Genomic DNA, 16,854 nt, shown 5'->3' on the forward strand with positions numbered 1-16,854 from the left:
CGTTTGTCAAGTAAGTGTTGTAGCAATCGGAATCTACGAGCAGTTTCTTGTCGTTTCAGTCTTGTGTGTGGATTCCAAGTAAGTCTCTTGACAAGAGATGGAGTCCTAAGTATCGAATCTGTTCAACAGGTGTTAAACAAGAAAATATAAAATAATTAACAAAATTATATTCATTTATTATGTATCCACCACTATTATCTATAACCTTCTCTCTTCATGGCAGTTTATGAATTCCTTCTTTGTAAAATGTGTTTGGTTTGGACTGAAAGAAGCTTTGAAGACAGATCTTTGGACAGCTCTTCAGAATTGAAGGTTTTCCATTACAAAACCCTATATTTCAGGGGTTCAAAAAACAGTTTAACGTAACGTGTATCGCACAAAACAGTTGACAAAAGACTAAATGAAGCCTCGCTTGTATAGTGAAAACAAAAGCTTGTTGTCATGGGAACTCATAGTGGGTAGATACGAACAATAGATTCTATTTAGCTGGATCGGAAATTATTTATGCCTTAAGTAGTAAACAACACTAGCTTTGGTCGAGTGCTCAGGACATCTGTAGCTCTAATGGTTCCACAGGTAAAGAGTTTCATTCTAATACAAGAGCCGGGAAGAAAAAAAAGGAAGTTTTCTCAATCCAATTTTTGATTACTTTAATGAAAACTAGGTATAAATACTAGTCAAAATTGATGAGTCTGCCAAGTATATGTAGGGGGAATAAAAAAAACCTTTAAAAACACTAATTTTTCATTCGGAGCTCTATATCATCAAAAATACCAACAACACTAGAAAATCTAAGAGAACATTATTTAAAGAAGAGTAAATTTGCTGAAATATTAGCCCTAAAAGAGCTATTTACGTCCAATAGTTCTCGAGAAATAGCTTTTTAAAAAGCAAAATTTCTTAAAAATCTAGTGAAAGATTAGTAGTTAGTTAATTTATTTTGAGAGTTCTATAACTCAGAAACTATATGACGTACAGATGTCTATTAGCACTCAAATTAAAGATAGTATAATGGACTATAAAGAAGTTTATGAACTTAAGCTTCGCAGGAATAGTAGTTTTCATGATATTTGCTAAAATAAATTGATTTATAGTTGTTCGAATATTAAGTTTGATTTATGAAAAACTTTATTTTAGAAACCATTGGACGTACAGATGTCTGCCAGCGCTCAAATTAAAGCTAGTTAAATTTACTACAAAAAAGTAAATTATGTTTATCTTTGTAGGAGTAGTAGTTTTTATGATATTTGACAAAATAAACTCGCAAAATGTTAATTTCTAGTTGTTAATATAAAATGTTGATTTTTGAAAAAATATATTTCCAGACCCATGAGACGCACATATGTCTACCAACACTCAAAATAAAGGAAATTTTACTTACTATAAAGTATTTTATTACACTTATCTACGTAGGGGTAGTAGTTTTTATGATATTCACATATGAATATGAATTTGGCAAAAGAAAATTTGTCCGAACAGCTATAAATCAATTTATTTTAGCAAATTTCATGTAAACTAATACTCCTACGAAGATAAACATCATAAACTAACAACACAAAAGAACCTAAGAGAATGTCATTTAAAGAAGAGTAAATTTGCTAAAATATGAGCCTTAATACAGTTATTTAAGTTAAATAGTTTTCGAGATATAACTTTTTAAAAAGCAACATTTCATAAAAATGTTGAATGGGACGTACTGAAAGATCAGTAGTTAGTGAATTTATTTTGAAAAATTTATATCTCAAAAACCATTTGACGTACAAATGTCTATTAGCACTAAAATTAAAGCTAGTTTATCAGCTATAAAGTAGTTTATGATGTTTCTATTTATAAATAACTTCCGATGCAGCTAAATAGAATCTGTGAATGAATATTATTTTGTTAATTATTTTATAATTTCTTGTTTGAGAGTGGTTTAGTTTATTCTTAGATAAAACAAATTTGATCCTTTTTTTCTCTCAACTTTTTTCTTTAGACCTTTTCCAACGTTTCGACCCTCAGGTCATTCTGAAGGATACCTTCATATTGATGTCATTTTCTTTTTTAAAATCTTAAAAATGCAGGCTAATTCACTTTGTCCCATATAACCTTTTCTAAATACCTTTTTCCTAGATTTAAACCTTTTTTTAAAATCTTTTCTTTCTTCCTTCATTCACATTTGCAACTTAAAACAGTTTTTTTTTTTGTTTTTTTTTTACATTTATTCTTTTATCATCTTTTTTGTATATAATAATTACATATTTATTTTGCTTAAAATTTCCGAATAATGGTGGTTCAGCCCCTTAGTATCTGATTTGAAATTGACAGTATAAATTATATTTTCTGAGATGTAAATTGATTCAAATATCTTACTCCTAAAATTATTATTTATGGATGACTTGGACATTTTCAAAATCTAATTTATGCTTATTTTGAACAACATTTTGAATCAATGCTGTTTTTTTGGGTTCTTTTTCCATATTCTTTACATCATTTCCATGTTGATACATCCTGACTTTTATATATTCTTTTTTTTTCACCAATATATATGGCTGGACAATTAATGCATGGAATTTTATATACTAATCCAGATATTTACTGTATATTGGGTCCTTTGTCATCATTACTAACTTGCCTTCTTTTTCTATTTCCATTGTAAATTATCATGATAATCATTTAAATATTCAAGCATCTTATCTTTATCTGTTTGTTTTATAACGCAGAAAATGTCATCAAAATATTTCAACAAGGTGCTGTTCTTCCTTTTGTTTAAGCATCCATAAAAAATAATATTTTGTAAATTCAACTTCAACTTTTAAATTTTTGAACGGAAGCAATTTTGAAATTGAAAAATAACAAGCATTCCCTGCGTTTAATCTAGTTTTTTCCCCTCAAAAATTTCGTATTTTCTATTTAAAACCTAGATACTTGAACCCATATACCTGTTCAAATGTAGTTCCTCCTATATCTATATCCCTAGATTGCTTCCGTTATTACTGCTAAACATCTATTTCGTTTTACCTCTCCCAGTAATACCAAATCATCGTAACGATATTTCGCCACCTAAAGTTCAACCCTTTTCTGTATACATTAACTTTTTAATAATGCATTATAGTGGTAGATTAAATAAGATAGGTGAAAAAGAATAGCTTTGTTTTAAACCAGACCGAACCTCGAACTTCGCAGAACAAAGATTTCAGATTTACACCATAAAAAACGTTTCGCCCATGCAGATCTATACAAGTTTTGCTAACTTCTTTGATATTCCCTGTTGAATAAAAATATTATACAGTTTCTCGCAGTCAGTAGAATCGTAAACCCTTTTTGAAATTAAATGAAGCTGATACACTACCCTGTTTCTTTCCAAGTTTTTTGTAATATTTGACCTAATAAAAAAATGGATGAATGGTTGAACAATTTAGCCTAAAATTGCATTAACAACTTATTAATTTTTCTATAGCTATTTTGACTTCCTTCTTACTCGATTCTTTTACCATCGTTTTAGTACTCTGGTCGCAAATAAAATATAACTAAAATTTCAGAATCAGTGTCAATATTGAACTGACAATCTGGCCAAAAAATAAAAAATATTGAAAACATTTTATTTTCATGGAAATATCATCAAAATTCATTTATAGTGGAAAATCAGTTTTAAAGCTTATTCACAGTTTGATTCATCAGTTTATTAACATTAGTAAAATTTGGTGAAATCCTCTCGAACTAATTTTCATTGTCACTTAAAAAATCAATAATGTTAATTTCAATTTACCCTACAAGGAATCTACTGGTAGCTTCATTTAAATTATGTTGGGATACCACTTCACGTGTAGCAATATTGTAATTTGTATTAAAAATTGAAAGTACAGTATCATTGGTCCGACACATTATTTAGAAGAAACTGTGAGAGTTATTCTCATTAATGGTTATGATGGGCAACTGTTTTTTTTCTAAATGCTTCAGCAAGTGCAACTTATGTTTTCCCCATTATTAATTTATTTATTTATATAAATTATTTTGTTTCGAGAAGATAGCAGTTTTCAACGTATACTTGATCGAGGAATAAAAAAAAATCTATTTTGCATTTATAAAAATCTATATTATAAAAATATATTTACATCTACAAAAAGATATTCTCATTAACAGATATGAGGGGAAGCTGTTTTTTTCTGAAGTCGTCAACAAGTGTTACTTATATTTTGCCCATTCTTAATAAATTTATCTCATTTTTATATTTATGTTTCAAGTAGATATCACTTTAAAACTCATACTTGCTCAAGATAAAAAGAAGATCTATCTAGCTATCAGTGAAGATCTTTATCAGGTCTTTATCAGTGAAGATTAGATATTTGCAGAACTAAATTGTATTCTAATAGAATATAAATTAAATGAAAAATAAATTATATTCATTGGCCTAAAAATAAATATTTTTATTTTTATAAACATTTACAAGTATACAAATGGTGATTTTAACATTACACCGTATCATTACGCTAATATCATCAATCATTCATTATCTAACCACATTTCAAACTGAACAATTAAAAAATACACAATTTATGGTAACTAATATAAACACACACAACTATTTACACTTCAGAACTGGTAGGTGTTATCGGAGAAACTTGTCTTCCTTCGGGATAAGATGAAGGTTGTGATTAGCAAGACATTAATACAGCCGATTCCTCCATGGAGTTCATGAGAAGTAGGACCAAAAACAGTTCCTTGTTTTCATCGTGAATCTTACATTGTTGATCACTTTTTCAACAGTTTCTTCTTTGCAATTCCCATCACCTGGTGATTGTGGTATTTGGGGTGGATTATAGGGGGTTTCCTCTCTTCTTCTTCTTTCATATAATGCCTAAAAATTACATTTTTAATGTAAATAGGTAATATCGGATAATCTGTTGCGTTTCATGTCTACAATTTTGTTTATTAATTTCTTCTAAAATGAAGCAATAAAAAATATATTATGTAGGAATAAGCTTATTTATTTTTTAACTTAAACATAAGCTTAAATAAATCAATTTCCCTCATACAAGAAAGAATTACTATAATATAATAAAATTCGAAAAAATCCTAAAATGATTATTGATGTTTGCAAATTGTTCTAGAATGTGAAACCCCAGAATAGACAAGACACCTGTTAGATAAGGCTTAAATTATAGATTAATTAAGTGGAATTAATTAATACAAAACAAAAGTAGATAACATTGCTTTTCTGCAGAAACACCTATACGTGAGTTAATTAGAACTTCATTTTACTACTTTCACTTACTTTGTAGATGTTTTTCAATATGTAAGCGAAAGAAGATTTTGAAATTCGGTGAAACTGATACCAATAGATAATATTGGGCCGGCGATGTTATACCCAATAGGAAACTCTAATCTAAGGATTCTAAAGAAGGATTGCAAAGCGCCCAACTTTGGCATTGAGGAGGCACAGTCTATGGACTATAGTTGAATCACCATAAATAATTAGATATCTGGTTGTAAATACAAACCTGGATACCAGCAATATCGTCTTCATCGAGTTCGAAATATGGTTGATATCTGTGGTATTGTGTCATTACGGAAGATTCCTTCTCGGAATGAGCCAGCCCAAGGGAATGGCCACACTCATGCACTGCTACTTGAAATAGGTTCCTTCCTGCCAATGGAATAAAACGCTTATTTGTAACATTGTTTTAAAGAAAAATATAGTCCAATTAACAGTTAATAATTTATAACTAATTCGTTATTTACTGAACTGTCGTTGTATATTCTTAAACATTATTAATCATACCATTAAATTTTATATTTATACATTGGTGCTATGCAACGAGGTGTGCGGATTTAGTTGATCGTAGAGTAATTAATGTAAGGTTTTTCATTGTCTATCAATATGCCAGAAATATTTTAATTGTTACTGTGCTATTTTTACAGACTGTACCCAGCAATAAGTTTTCGAAATTAAACTTAGTTAAAAATTAGTTCTTAGTTTTTCCTGTATTCTAATCCTCACCTGAGTAACTATCGACAGTCCAATCCTCGGAATCATCGAAATGCACATAGCTCCCCTGGTTGGAAGGGTACGTGGCATGGGCCAGGGTACCGCCGGGTCCATCGAAGACCCCTCCATCGCCGTGCTCTCCACTCTCGAATCTGATCTCAATGGTGACTGGACCTGTGTACACATTTCAAGTATCACTAAAATTTGGTGTAGAGATTAATAAGCAGCCGATGATTAACGAAAAAGATCAATATCCTTATCTTTATTGTTTAGTAGAAAGTAATTCTAAAAAAATCGAAGGGTTTTTTTGCGGTTCTGTTCAGTGGATTTATAGCCTTTTTTACCTATATACCTATACTCCACGTCTTTCAGTTTTAATTTTTTAATTGTCCAATGTGCAGTGTAGGAAACCTAGATCTGTGCTGTATTCAGGAATGCTTTAAGACATACCCAACGATAGATCTAAAGGAATAACTAACAACTTAGTACAATTCCACTGTCTCGATCCTTCCAGATATCCATTATATATGCTAATGTACAGTCAAGGCCTGTTACGAAAAAAAAATTAAAGATGTCTCATTTGTCAAACATCTTTCTGATGTGGAAATGGATATCCGTGTTCTTCTTTAAGGTGTATCCTTTCGTTTTCTAATATTGCTTATGAAGCGTGTATGATAGGGAGATGAATAATCGATATCAAATGCAAGATTTCACACATGAGTATTGTAGTCTATATTTATTTTGATAAAAAAAAAAACATTAAATTTTGCTATTTAATCCTTACGTTAGGAAATTAAACTTTCTAAAACTAAAAAAAAATGACTTCTAATACTTATTAAAAATATGATTCTATTTCAAGTTCTTCTAATTTTTCTTTTTTCGAACTTTTATTTTATTTTTTAATAACAATAAACTTCTAAATTTATATATTTGAATTCAATAATTCAATTCAATTTCGTATATCAATAAATACTGTATCAATACATACCAGAACTCCTCTGTGTAAATGTGAGAGGTGTGACATCAGACCAAACACTGAAGGCCTTCTTCAATTCCGAATCAGTTTGACTTCTGGAGAAGCGGCTGGGGTATTTGGAGATCTTATATGTAAGGTCTTTGTTTGACCATTTGGTTCCTGCAAAGATTTAAATTGGTAAATATTCCGTTCGGCTTCGAAGGACCTTTGAATGAGTATTCACTACAATCTGGTCTCATAGTTTATGATACAGTGACTAATAAAAAGATTATCTTCAGTAATAATTTACTGTAATTGTAATATAGATATAATAATATGAATTATTTAGTTATGTTATATAGTTTAGTTATATCAATGGCACTAATATTTCATGTTAGCTGTTGAGGGGTAAGTTATGTTATTATTACAATACCTTGATGTGCATAGCGCTTGCTTCTTGTTTTAGTTCTGAAACCTTTGTCCTTAACGCCACATCTAGGCGAACTCATGGCATGCTTCGTTTTGTTGTCCAGTTTTCCTACAAAATAAAAAATATTTATTGTTAATCTAAATAAAAATATAAAAAAAAACATTACTGTAGTGACAGATTAAGCTGTAAGTGGAATAAGCGGGAAAAACGTTTTCAAGTAGAGGAGATGTTACCAATTGTTGCTTTGCATGCCAATGTTTTTGTTCTAAATTTGCTTGTAACATTTCTATTAGGCAAAATAAGACTTTTTAGAGTAAGAGTAGGAAATCATTTGATCTAGGCGTGTGTGATTCCAAAATATCATTAAAAACTAATATTAATTTAATTAATTCATCCGTATTGAAAACACTTGAAAGATAAAAAAATTTAAAATTTTAATGTCTGATCACATGATAGCATGTCGAACTGACTTGCAACTCTACTCTCAAAGCATGTATCCCGCTTGCACTTAGAAGTTTGCTGACAACTATAGGTTGTGTTGGGAGAAAGGTTTAGGAACTTCTTTACTCACCTGTTACATCGAGTCCTGCGAACGACTGAAATTCCTTTACAGCGTCGGTTATGGTCTCAGGAGACAGAATTTCTCCGAATGAAGGGCTCCTTACTGACGAAGGTAGATAGCCGAACTGCGAGAGGTACGTCTGCAATAAATCAAAAGCATTAATTAAATAATCATAAATATCTATCAATATAAATATCGACATCAAATAGCAGTCATTGTCATGATATATGCTAATCAATTCTTCAACTGTATAATGTATTGGATATTGTTGTTTTTTCATAGTAATTACATTGATGCTCTGAATAAGAAAGAAATAGTTAATTTAGTGCACACAAAGCACTTATTGAGTGGTCTATACCCAGATGTTTTCTTCTGGCTACCATTAAAAAAACAATATTGAATATTTATATGAAAAAATAAGTCATATATGAATACTCATTTCTTTTGTAAACCTGCGTTTATAATTGCTATATACTTTTTTTTTTACTTTTCTTGAGTTTATGACCATATAAAACACAATTAAGTATTTTAAATATGAAGTATAGATAGCAAAAATTGGATGCCTATGGGATTATTTCTGCAATATTTTTTTTAAGTAATTGGTTGTATATATTAAACTACTTAAAATTTGACTTACCATCGCTTTCGTGAGATCCTCTGCCAGTACGAGACTGTTCGCTCCGAGCAACAAGACGCAGATGACGTTCCTGACTTCCATCATACCTTGTTCTTCTGACTACCCCAACGCTCTGTGTTCGAATCTACCCCACTGCTCCTTCAAATAGTCAAGTAGTCCTCCCTTCCCCTCCTAGATCAGAGCTTTCCTCTTTTTTTTTAGGAGGAAAAACTGTAGTATCTACGACGCATACAAACATCCCAGTTATTGTTATTTCCGTGTAATTCTCATTTTTATGACGAAATTATAGACTAAATATGGATGCTGGTTATTTTATGTACGTTTTCTAATAAGATATTAATATAAATTTAATCTTTTGGGTATAGAAATGTTTAATGTAAATGCACTTAAACAGAAGTTGAAAACATATCAGGGGACAATTAAGTTTTGACATTTAGTGTACTTTATATCAAAAACGGTAAGCTTCTGCTTGTGTGCGGTCAGAAATAATTCTAATCTTCAGTTATTTTTTCTTTTAATAATAGCTTCTTTTTTCTTTCTTTTTTTTCTGTGGCTTCTCCCATTTCACAGTAGTATCTCAGCCAAAGGCCGGAGTTGTCCTAGGCAGTCGTTTTTAACATTAATAAATGTATATAGACAGATAGGCGTTCGGCGATAGATTCTTCCCAAAGAATCGAACTCCCAAGTGATTGAATCATTCAGAAAAATCACTATTTATCAAGCGATTCCCGAAACTACCTGAAATAGGTCGATTCTCTGTTGAGGAGAGAGTAATATACAATTGGGAATGGGATTTTGACACCCAATGGTTCTTCTATATAACTTGACGATTCTTTCAAATGCCACAAGACAGACGTTATTTAATGTTCATAATTTTGCTGCCTATAAATTGAATAAATCTTATAAAATTTAAAACTACAAAGCTATGAAATGCACGTCTGTCAACGCGAGCCGAGGGTCGGTTCGCCAAACGTTATTCAAAATACACGTTTTTTTATTCTCAAAAATGACATATTGTCATAATAATGACACCCACGGCCTTTGACCAAGTATACTTGATAGAAACATCTCTTCTAAAATACAAACAGCCTTAAAGTGTTCGAGGTGCAATAAAAGAGAAGTTTATTAAAAATTAAGGAGTTCTTATTTTTTTAAAATTCTAAACATTAAATTATGTTGGTGAACTTGGTTTAAAAATGCATTAATTTCTAATAGATATGGACGATAATATTGGTCCAAACCATGGACTCTAAAAGAAGGTTAGTGTTTTTTATGAACCACTGTATTGTCTTGAAAATAATATAAAACAATATTTTGGTCAACATTTTATATTCTTATTAAGTCAAAATTCTTTCTCTTATTAAGTTTTCCTCTATTAAAATTAACATGATGTAATAAACAAACATTGATATCCACGGTTATAATAAACAGTAACATAAAATTAATTACTTGATGAGTCTGCCAAGTATAGGTTGAGGGAAAACCAAATAGCGGGTGTTTCAAAAAGCTAATAAAAATAAGTTTTCAGTGGGAGCTCTTTACCTTTAAAACTACCAACAACACTAGAAAACCTAAGAGAACGTAATTTAACATAGAGTAAATTTTCTAAAACATGAGCTCTAATAATAAGAGGTTGTATGAAGCATACCTTCACCTTAATGCCAGGAACACTTCACTTTTGGTTGGCTGGTTGGATTTGAGTAGACTGTATAATTGAAAAATGAAACATGATTGAGTGACAAATAAAATTCTATTGTTTAAGTTACAAGTAATGTAGTGGGTGGCCGAAAGAAAACATTTATGTTTAGATGGTTAGTAAATTTTGAATGGCTGAGCTATGGAATTGTAGATAATGAGGTGGTTGATAATGATTAATATGTGGTGGTGAATGTTAATTATTGCCATGTGGACTTACTTCATTCTTCTTTCTTCCTTCCGCATCTCGAAGTCTCTCTTCCCTCTGCTGCTGGGAACTGCTCAAGTAAATCTACTCACTCATGTAGTTATTAATGATGAATAAACAAAAGAAAAAATGGACGCTTCTGGCTCAAGACAAGATGGCTATCTCCCTTAGTCTGGGTTATTTCTCTTGCCACTGAGAGCGCTGGAGGAGGTGAGATTTGGCTGTTGGCCACATGAGACGCTACTAATTTTATACATGACAGCCTTTCCGCTTCATCCTTTCGGTTGCCGTAGGTTACCAGGAATAGAGGTATTTACGTTCAATAGTTCCCGAGATATAGTTTATAGGTTAAAAAGGAATATTTCCTAAAAAATTCACTGAAAAACAAGAAGTTAGTGAATTTATTTTGATGAATCTTTTAATTTTTTTTTAATCATTTATCTATTGTTATTTACAACTGTATAACATACATACATACAAGTAAATTTGCTGTAGGTGACATAGTGACATGATACAAACATGCGGAGAATCTACTCATTGATAGAACTCCAATAACATTCCTAGAGGAGAAGATCTCGAGGCCATCTTCTTTTCAGACGCCTAGGAGAATTATTAGGTAATGAAGGAGAAGCCAGGTTAGAAACAAGTGGATTTGGGTGGTTGGGAAGTTTTCCATGGAAGGAATGGTATCTGGTTCTTGCCAAATCAGCAACATATGGGACATTGAGGTCAGGATGGATGACTTGATTTGTGAAAAAGTAAGGAGCATTAAGGATTTTACGAAGGATTTTGGACTGTAAGGATTGGATTCGAGAGGAATTTGATGGTTTAGTGAAGCTCCAAAGCTACTTTGATGAATCTATATCTCAAAAACCATAAGACTTACAGATATCAGCCTGAACTCAAATTAAAGATAGTTAAATGTACTATAAAGTTAAGAGTACTACATAGTTGTTCGAACAAAATTTATATTATTATGCAAATATCATAAAAACTACCACCCCTACGAAGATATGTGTTAAATTTTCTATATTTTGAATGCTGACAGACATCTGTACGTCTCATAGTTTCCGAAATATATTTTTTTAAACAATTATAATTTTTTTTTAAGAACAACTAGAAATTAACATTTTATGAATTGAATTTGTTAAACATCATAAAAAGTACTACTCATAAAGAAGATAAAAGTTATAAACTAACAGAAAGTTCACATTTTTACAGCCTTTATACTGAATGAACTTTGTAAACTTTCTAGAAAATTAAAAAATCATATAACTTAAGTTATTTTTTAAAATTTTATTATACTTCTTTTCATGAATTTATATTATTCCCTTTATCGACTTATGTATTTTTTAAGTCCTGCAAAAATACAATAAAGTTCTATTTTAATATCTTATATTATCTTATTAATGCACATCAAATATCCAGGATTCTATATTTACTATCTATATAATAAACAATTGAATATTCTTTAGACATCGGTTAATAAATAATTTTTTTTAATAAAGTATTGGTTATCATTATTTTTTAATAGTTTCGTTCTATAAATAGTTTATGTTTGGTTTCGTTTAAAAAAATAGAAACTTTTGCCTGATCTATAGCTAGGGTATTTGGCTGTTTGTTTTTCCTCATGAACATTTCTTTTGTAAAAAAAAAAAAATACAAAATATAAAAAGAATGAATCAAAGTAATCGATTCACCAGAATGGGTCAATTGCTAACAAAGAATTTAACTGGTTCGTAATAGTTTGAATTGCAAATAATTAGATTTTCTTTTCCTTGTTAGATCACAACAATCTGCATATTAAAGGAAACAAACGTTTGGAAAACTTTTTCAACTATCACCATCGCGATGTTGTCATTACGGACGAACGAATTTTTTAACTTTTATTATGAATTGTTTACTCGTGCGAGAGCTCTCACATTAGATATCTTTACTTATTATATTTAATTTAATTGTAATACAAGCTATAATAAGTACCGATAGTATAATTATCGTAGTATAATATATTCTTCCGAATTCAAAAATGATTGTGTTGTCAAGCCTACAGATGACGCCTTAAAAATATCAATATTTATTAATTATCTAGGATTAAATTACTTATCACCAGTTTTCTTCTCGCCTCAGATTGGTTAATAATAGAGGAAAATACCTTTTGAGCGAAACAGTAATTTGCACAATGCTATAATTAGTGTCCACTGCTATTCGTCTTATGAACTTTATAAAAACTTGTACATTCTTCTAGAAAATGTTGTTTTTTCCTCTAATTTGAGATTTGGATCAAGTTATCATTTATAATTTTCATTATTAGGATTTCCACCTCCTTCTAGATATTGTAGAGAGAGACATATTAACGACGAAGAACTGTATTTAGCAGCTGCATAATAATTTAAAATTAAATTAGTTTTTCCTTGTTTGATAACATAAATCTACAAGTTATAGGATACAAACGCTTTAAAGACATTTCACAACATCGTGACCGCCTTTTCATCAACGCTGACGAATGTCCTGTTTGTTTCACTAATACACGTACATCTTCAAAATCGAAAAGTAATTTATCTCCATACATTGAACCTTACTGACTACTCTTCGGTAATAATGCCCCAATTTTCCTGGGACTTAATTGCACGACTTGCTGCTTCAATTTCCTACATCCTCCGGTCGATAACAGGGGAGAATTGCACTTCGTCATCAGACATAATTTTTTCCCTTACTTGAGATTTAACTTCTCATTTGTAATTTTCATTGTCAGGGTTTCCTTCACCTTCCATATATGGTGAAAAGAGACAAATCGTAGAGTAAATTTTCACGGTGATGCTGGAATAGACAAAACATTTTACACAACAAAACTGACCTACCTATTTAAGAGATAATATTTAATGTTAATGCTTAAAGGTTAAAATAAAACAAAAATTATGATTTTCATTTATGTAATGTATTGATGATCGAGTATTGTATTTATTTAAATTATAGCGGTAAATAACTATACATCACATAAGTATATGGTAATAATACATAATAAAAATCTGAAAATCCAACATCTAGTGTCTCTATACACTTTAATGACCGGTTTCCGTAAAACTGTAACACAAAATCTGTTTCGTGTCTCATTACTGATATTAGTCCAATACGGATCTATGTAGCTAATTAACTATAAATTATCAATTATAATGTTCGGTGTACCGTTTTCAAGTTATGATAAAGAATTAACTAAATTCAAAGAGAACCTGCCTCTACAACTGGAAATAAACATTTTGTTAATTTATTTTATCAAACATCATAAAAAGTATAACTTCTAAGGTAAAAATGATGAACAACCTTTGTAAGATTAAACATTTGTATTTTTAAACAATAATACTGAATAATGACTAATTCTAAGGAATATCCTAGAGTAAACTTTCACTTTGACTGGAGAATGTACTACATTCTTAAAAAAAAAAAATTAAAATGCAAACGAAAAATAACTTATATTTTGCATCCACACTGTCTAATTTAGGAAAGAAGAAAAAATATTCTGTTGCCAGAATCGAGCATTTCCTTCACACTATAAGTTTTAAACATTGAGGAAGAAATTTTTAAATTCGGTCTTTAATGATATTCAGGGATTGGTCCCTAGTTATTCCCCGTATAAATTTTATCAGATTCAGTCTGCTACACATGCTTAAATTTACTTCCATTAATACAGGTATTATTTTGAATATGGCTCATCCGATTTTCTTAAGTTTACATAAAAGTTTGGGATTAACGTAAAATAACTCTAGTTTTTATCTCATCAGATTCCGTCGACTATTTTCGCTAGCGTATGCATTAAACTATTCATCTCAGTACACCAATATTTTAAAAATTTCCAATCAAATTTCGTCCTGATTCCAAGAGAAAATGTGGAATAGTTTTTATATACAATTATACATAGATATTATAGTCTACTTTGTACTTACACATTCGAAAATCTGATCCTGGATAAAATCATGTTTCAACAACACCTCGTTCACATAAAATATTCTCAAACGTTAAATCATTAACTTTTAAATGCAGGTAACAATAGAAAAATTAGAGAAAAAAAAAAGAAGATTACGAAGGATGAAAATAAAAGAAAGAAGACAGAAATAGTGAGGGAACTACTAGATCAATATACTAAGCTGATATAGTTTATTTTGATTCTACGTGTTATCAGAAGTAAATCATTTAATTTTTTTTTCTGGATCGCAAAGATTCATTATTGTAATTTTTTATTAAAGTATAAACCAAAACGTTAGTGCAATGTCCAATATGCATCTTGGCAAATAGATGTTTCACTTTAATATTTTTTTATTAGCTAACTTATTTAATTACCTTTTAAGTTATGCTCAAATAAGGTTTAATTTTGTTCGTAACTTTTTGAGTTGTTTATATGTGATTTTATGTATTAATTACATACATTTTTTCACACATTGGTAATGAAATTCCTGATTAAAATTAATACATTTGACAGTAGTTTTTATTTTTGAAAAATAACATGATATATAAATTGATTACAAGTTTTTATATCAAAGTAAAAATTAGTACATTTTCAATTAAAAATATAGTATTTACTTTTAAAAATATCCAATTTGGTTTATTCTGAGATTAATTGATAGTGAAAAAGAACATTGAACAATTGAAGGACATTGTGTCTAACTTTAAAAACAAATGAAAAAACATAGATTTAAACTATATTAGAACAATATAAGTTAAAGAGTTACATTATTACTTATTATATCAAGTATACTAGATATTCTCCAACTGTCAAATCTAAAATTAATACTTCCTTGATTTTTCCTCTCCATCTTCAAAAAGATCACTTATATTATAAAATTGGAAATTATTCTAGTTAATTCCGCTAATTAAATTTTATTGTTTATTATAGTTAGTTTTCATACCTAGAGTTACCACTGTTTATTTATCAATTCAAGCTCATTTTAATAAACAAACAAAAAAATGATTTTGAGTTAAACACTGTATTATACCATCCTCATGATGGCCACCTATATATAACAATATGGAATTAATAAACACCCACAACCACCTAGGAAAATGTTTTAAAGGAGAGTCTAACTTCCTTTCTGAGTCCATGGTTTTAGCCCATATTATCATTCATATAAATTACATATGAATGTCATTTTTAACTAAGTTTATTAATTAGGCATAATTTTTTGCTCAAAATAATACATTATGAACTTCATGCAGCCAAAAACCAGCGTACATTCGATTCTGAAAATACTATAATTTTGCGTAATGAAAATAATAGAAGTAGTACAATCCTTGAAGATTGCCAAATTGGTCGAAACGTCGGACTTATAAAGAAATATGGATTATTTTTAGACTAAAAATTGGATAACATTTATTTTATTTAAACAATGATAACAGGTCTCAAGAAAGTGTAAAGATTATATAAATTATGAACCTCTTAATTTTTAACAAACTTAATTTTTGTTAAACAGGGAATATTTTAATGTTGTAGCTTTATATCTATATATTGTAATATGCTCTTTTTGAGTAAATAGTATATTTTGATGTATAAAGGGTTTTTGATATGTTTTATTTTATGTATCATTTTAATATTGTTCATTTGTTTTGTTTATCCAAAAAGCAAGCTAACCAATTTTCATTGTCCATAATAAATTCGTAATTCAAAACAAAACCAAGATGGCGGTACGTATTCTTCAGTTAACAAGTCCGTTGAATCAAGGCCATATTGAGCAGATTCAAATATCATAAAAACTATTTTAACTCTTCCCATCATAATTGAAAATACTGTAAATTTAAGAAAAAATATAAGTCAAGAAATAGTGCAAATGAATAATATTCAGAAAATAAATCATTTGCAGAAATCCCTAACTGTTGTGCAAAAATCGATGTTTACATGTAACTCAAGGCAGGTTTTGTTTTTTGGAGGGAAGAGAGTCTTTGTGCGGAGAGAGAGGTGGAAGGATGTAGCCAAGATGAAGAGGTCCTCATGAAATTCTGTCTGGCAAGAAGAAGAAGCCATTTTTGGACGCGAAGACAATAAGATTAAGAACAAAGAAGATACCAGGAATCAACGAAAGAAGATCGTAGAGCTTGGTTAGTTTTTGTATACATAAAGTTAGATACATGTGTAAAATAGATCTTAAACTAAAGCTTCAAGCTGAGACATAGCTTTTTAGAGGAACTGGAAGCCATTTTTGACGGTAGGGCATAGCATTATAGAAAAGAAGATACCAAGAATAATCAAAAGAAGATTGTGAAATTGGTTAGTTTTGTTATACCTAAAAATATATACATGTGTAAAATAGATATTAATTTAATTAAGTGTTAATAGTAAAAGTGTCTGTTTCTGATTGCCTAGAAATCTGCCCTGAGATTAAGAGTCTTTTATATTATAAAATTTAAATAAAATTC

At 29.7% G+C, this 16,854-nt stretch overlaps 1 protein-coding gene across 1 annotated transcript; it reads right to left on the reverse strand.

Annotated features, from left to right (window-relative positions):
• Positions 1-4,404: 4,404 nt before the first annotated feature.
• LOC106677886 (collagenase 3) lies at positions 4,405-8,667 on the reverse strand. Its single transcript, XM_014416074.3, has 7 exons — positions 8,553-8,667; positions 7,925-8,054; positions 7,357-7,461; positions 6,957-7,103; positions 5,981-6,142; positions 5,481-5,626; positions 4,405-4,837 (listed from the first exon to the last, which is right to left on the reverse strand). Exons 1-7 carry the CDS (start codon positions 8,634-8,636, stop codon positions 4,673-4,675), a joined length of 939 nt encoding a protein of 312 aa, XP_014271560.1. The 5' UTR covers positions 8,637-8,667; the 3' UTR covers positions 4,405-4,672.
• Positions 8,668-16,854: the final 8,187 nt, after the last annotated feature.

The sequence above is a fragment of the Halyomorpha halys genome, unplaced genomic scaffold (genome assembly GCF_000696795.3).
Source record: "Halyomorpha halys isolate HHAL.00 unplaced genomic scaffold, Hhal_1.1 Scaffold111.1, whole genome shotgun sequence".
Lineage (NCBI taxonomy): Eukaryota > Metazoa > Arthropoda > Insecta > Hemiptera > Pentatomidae > Halyomorpha > Halyomorpha halys.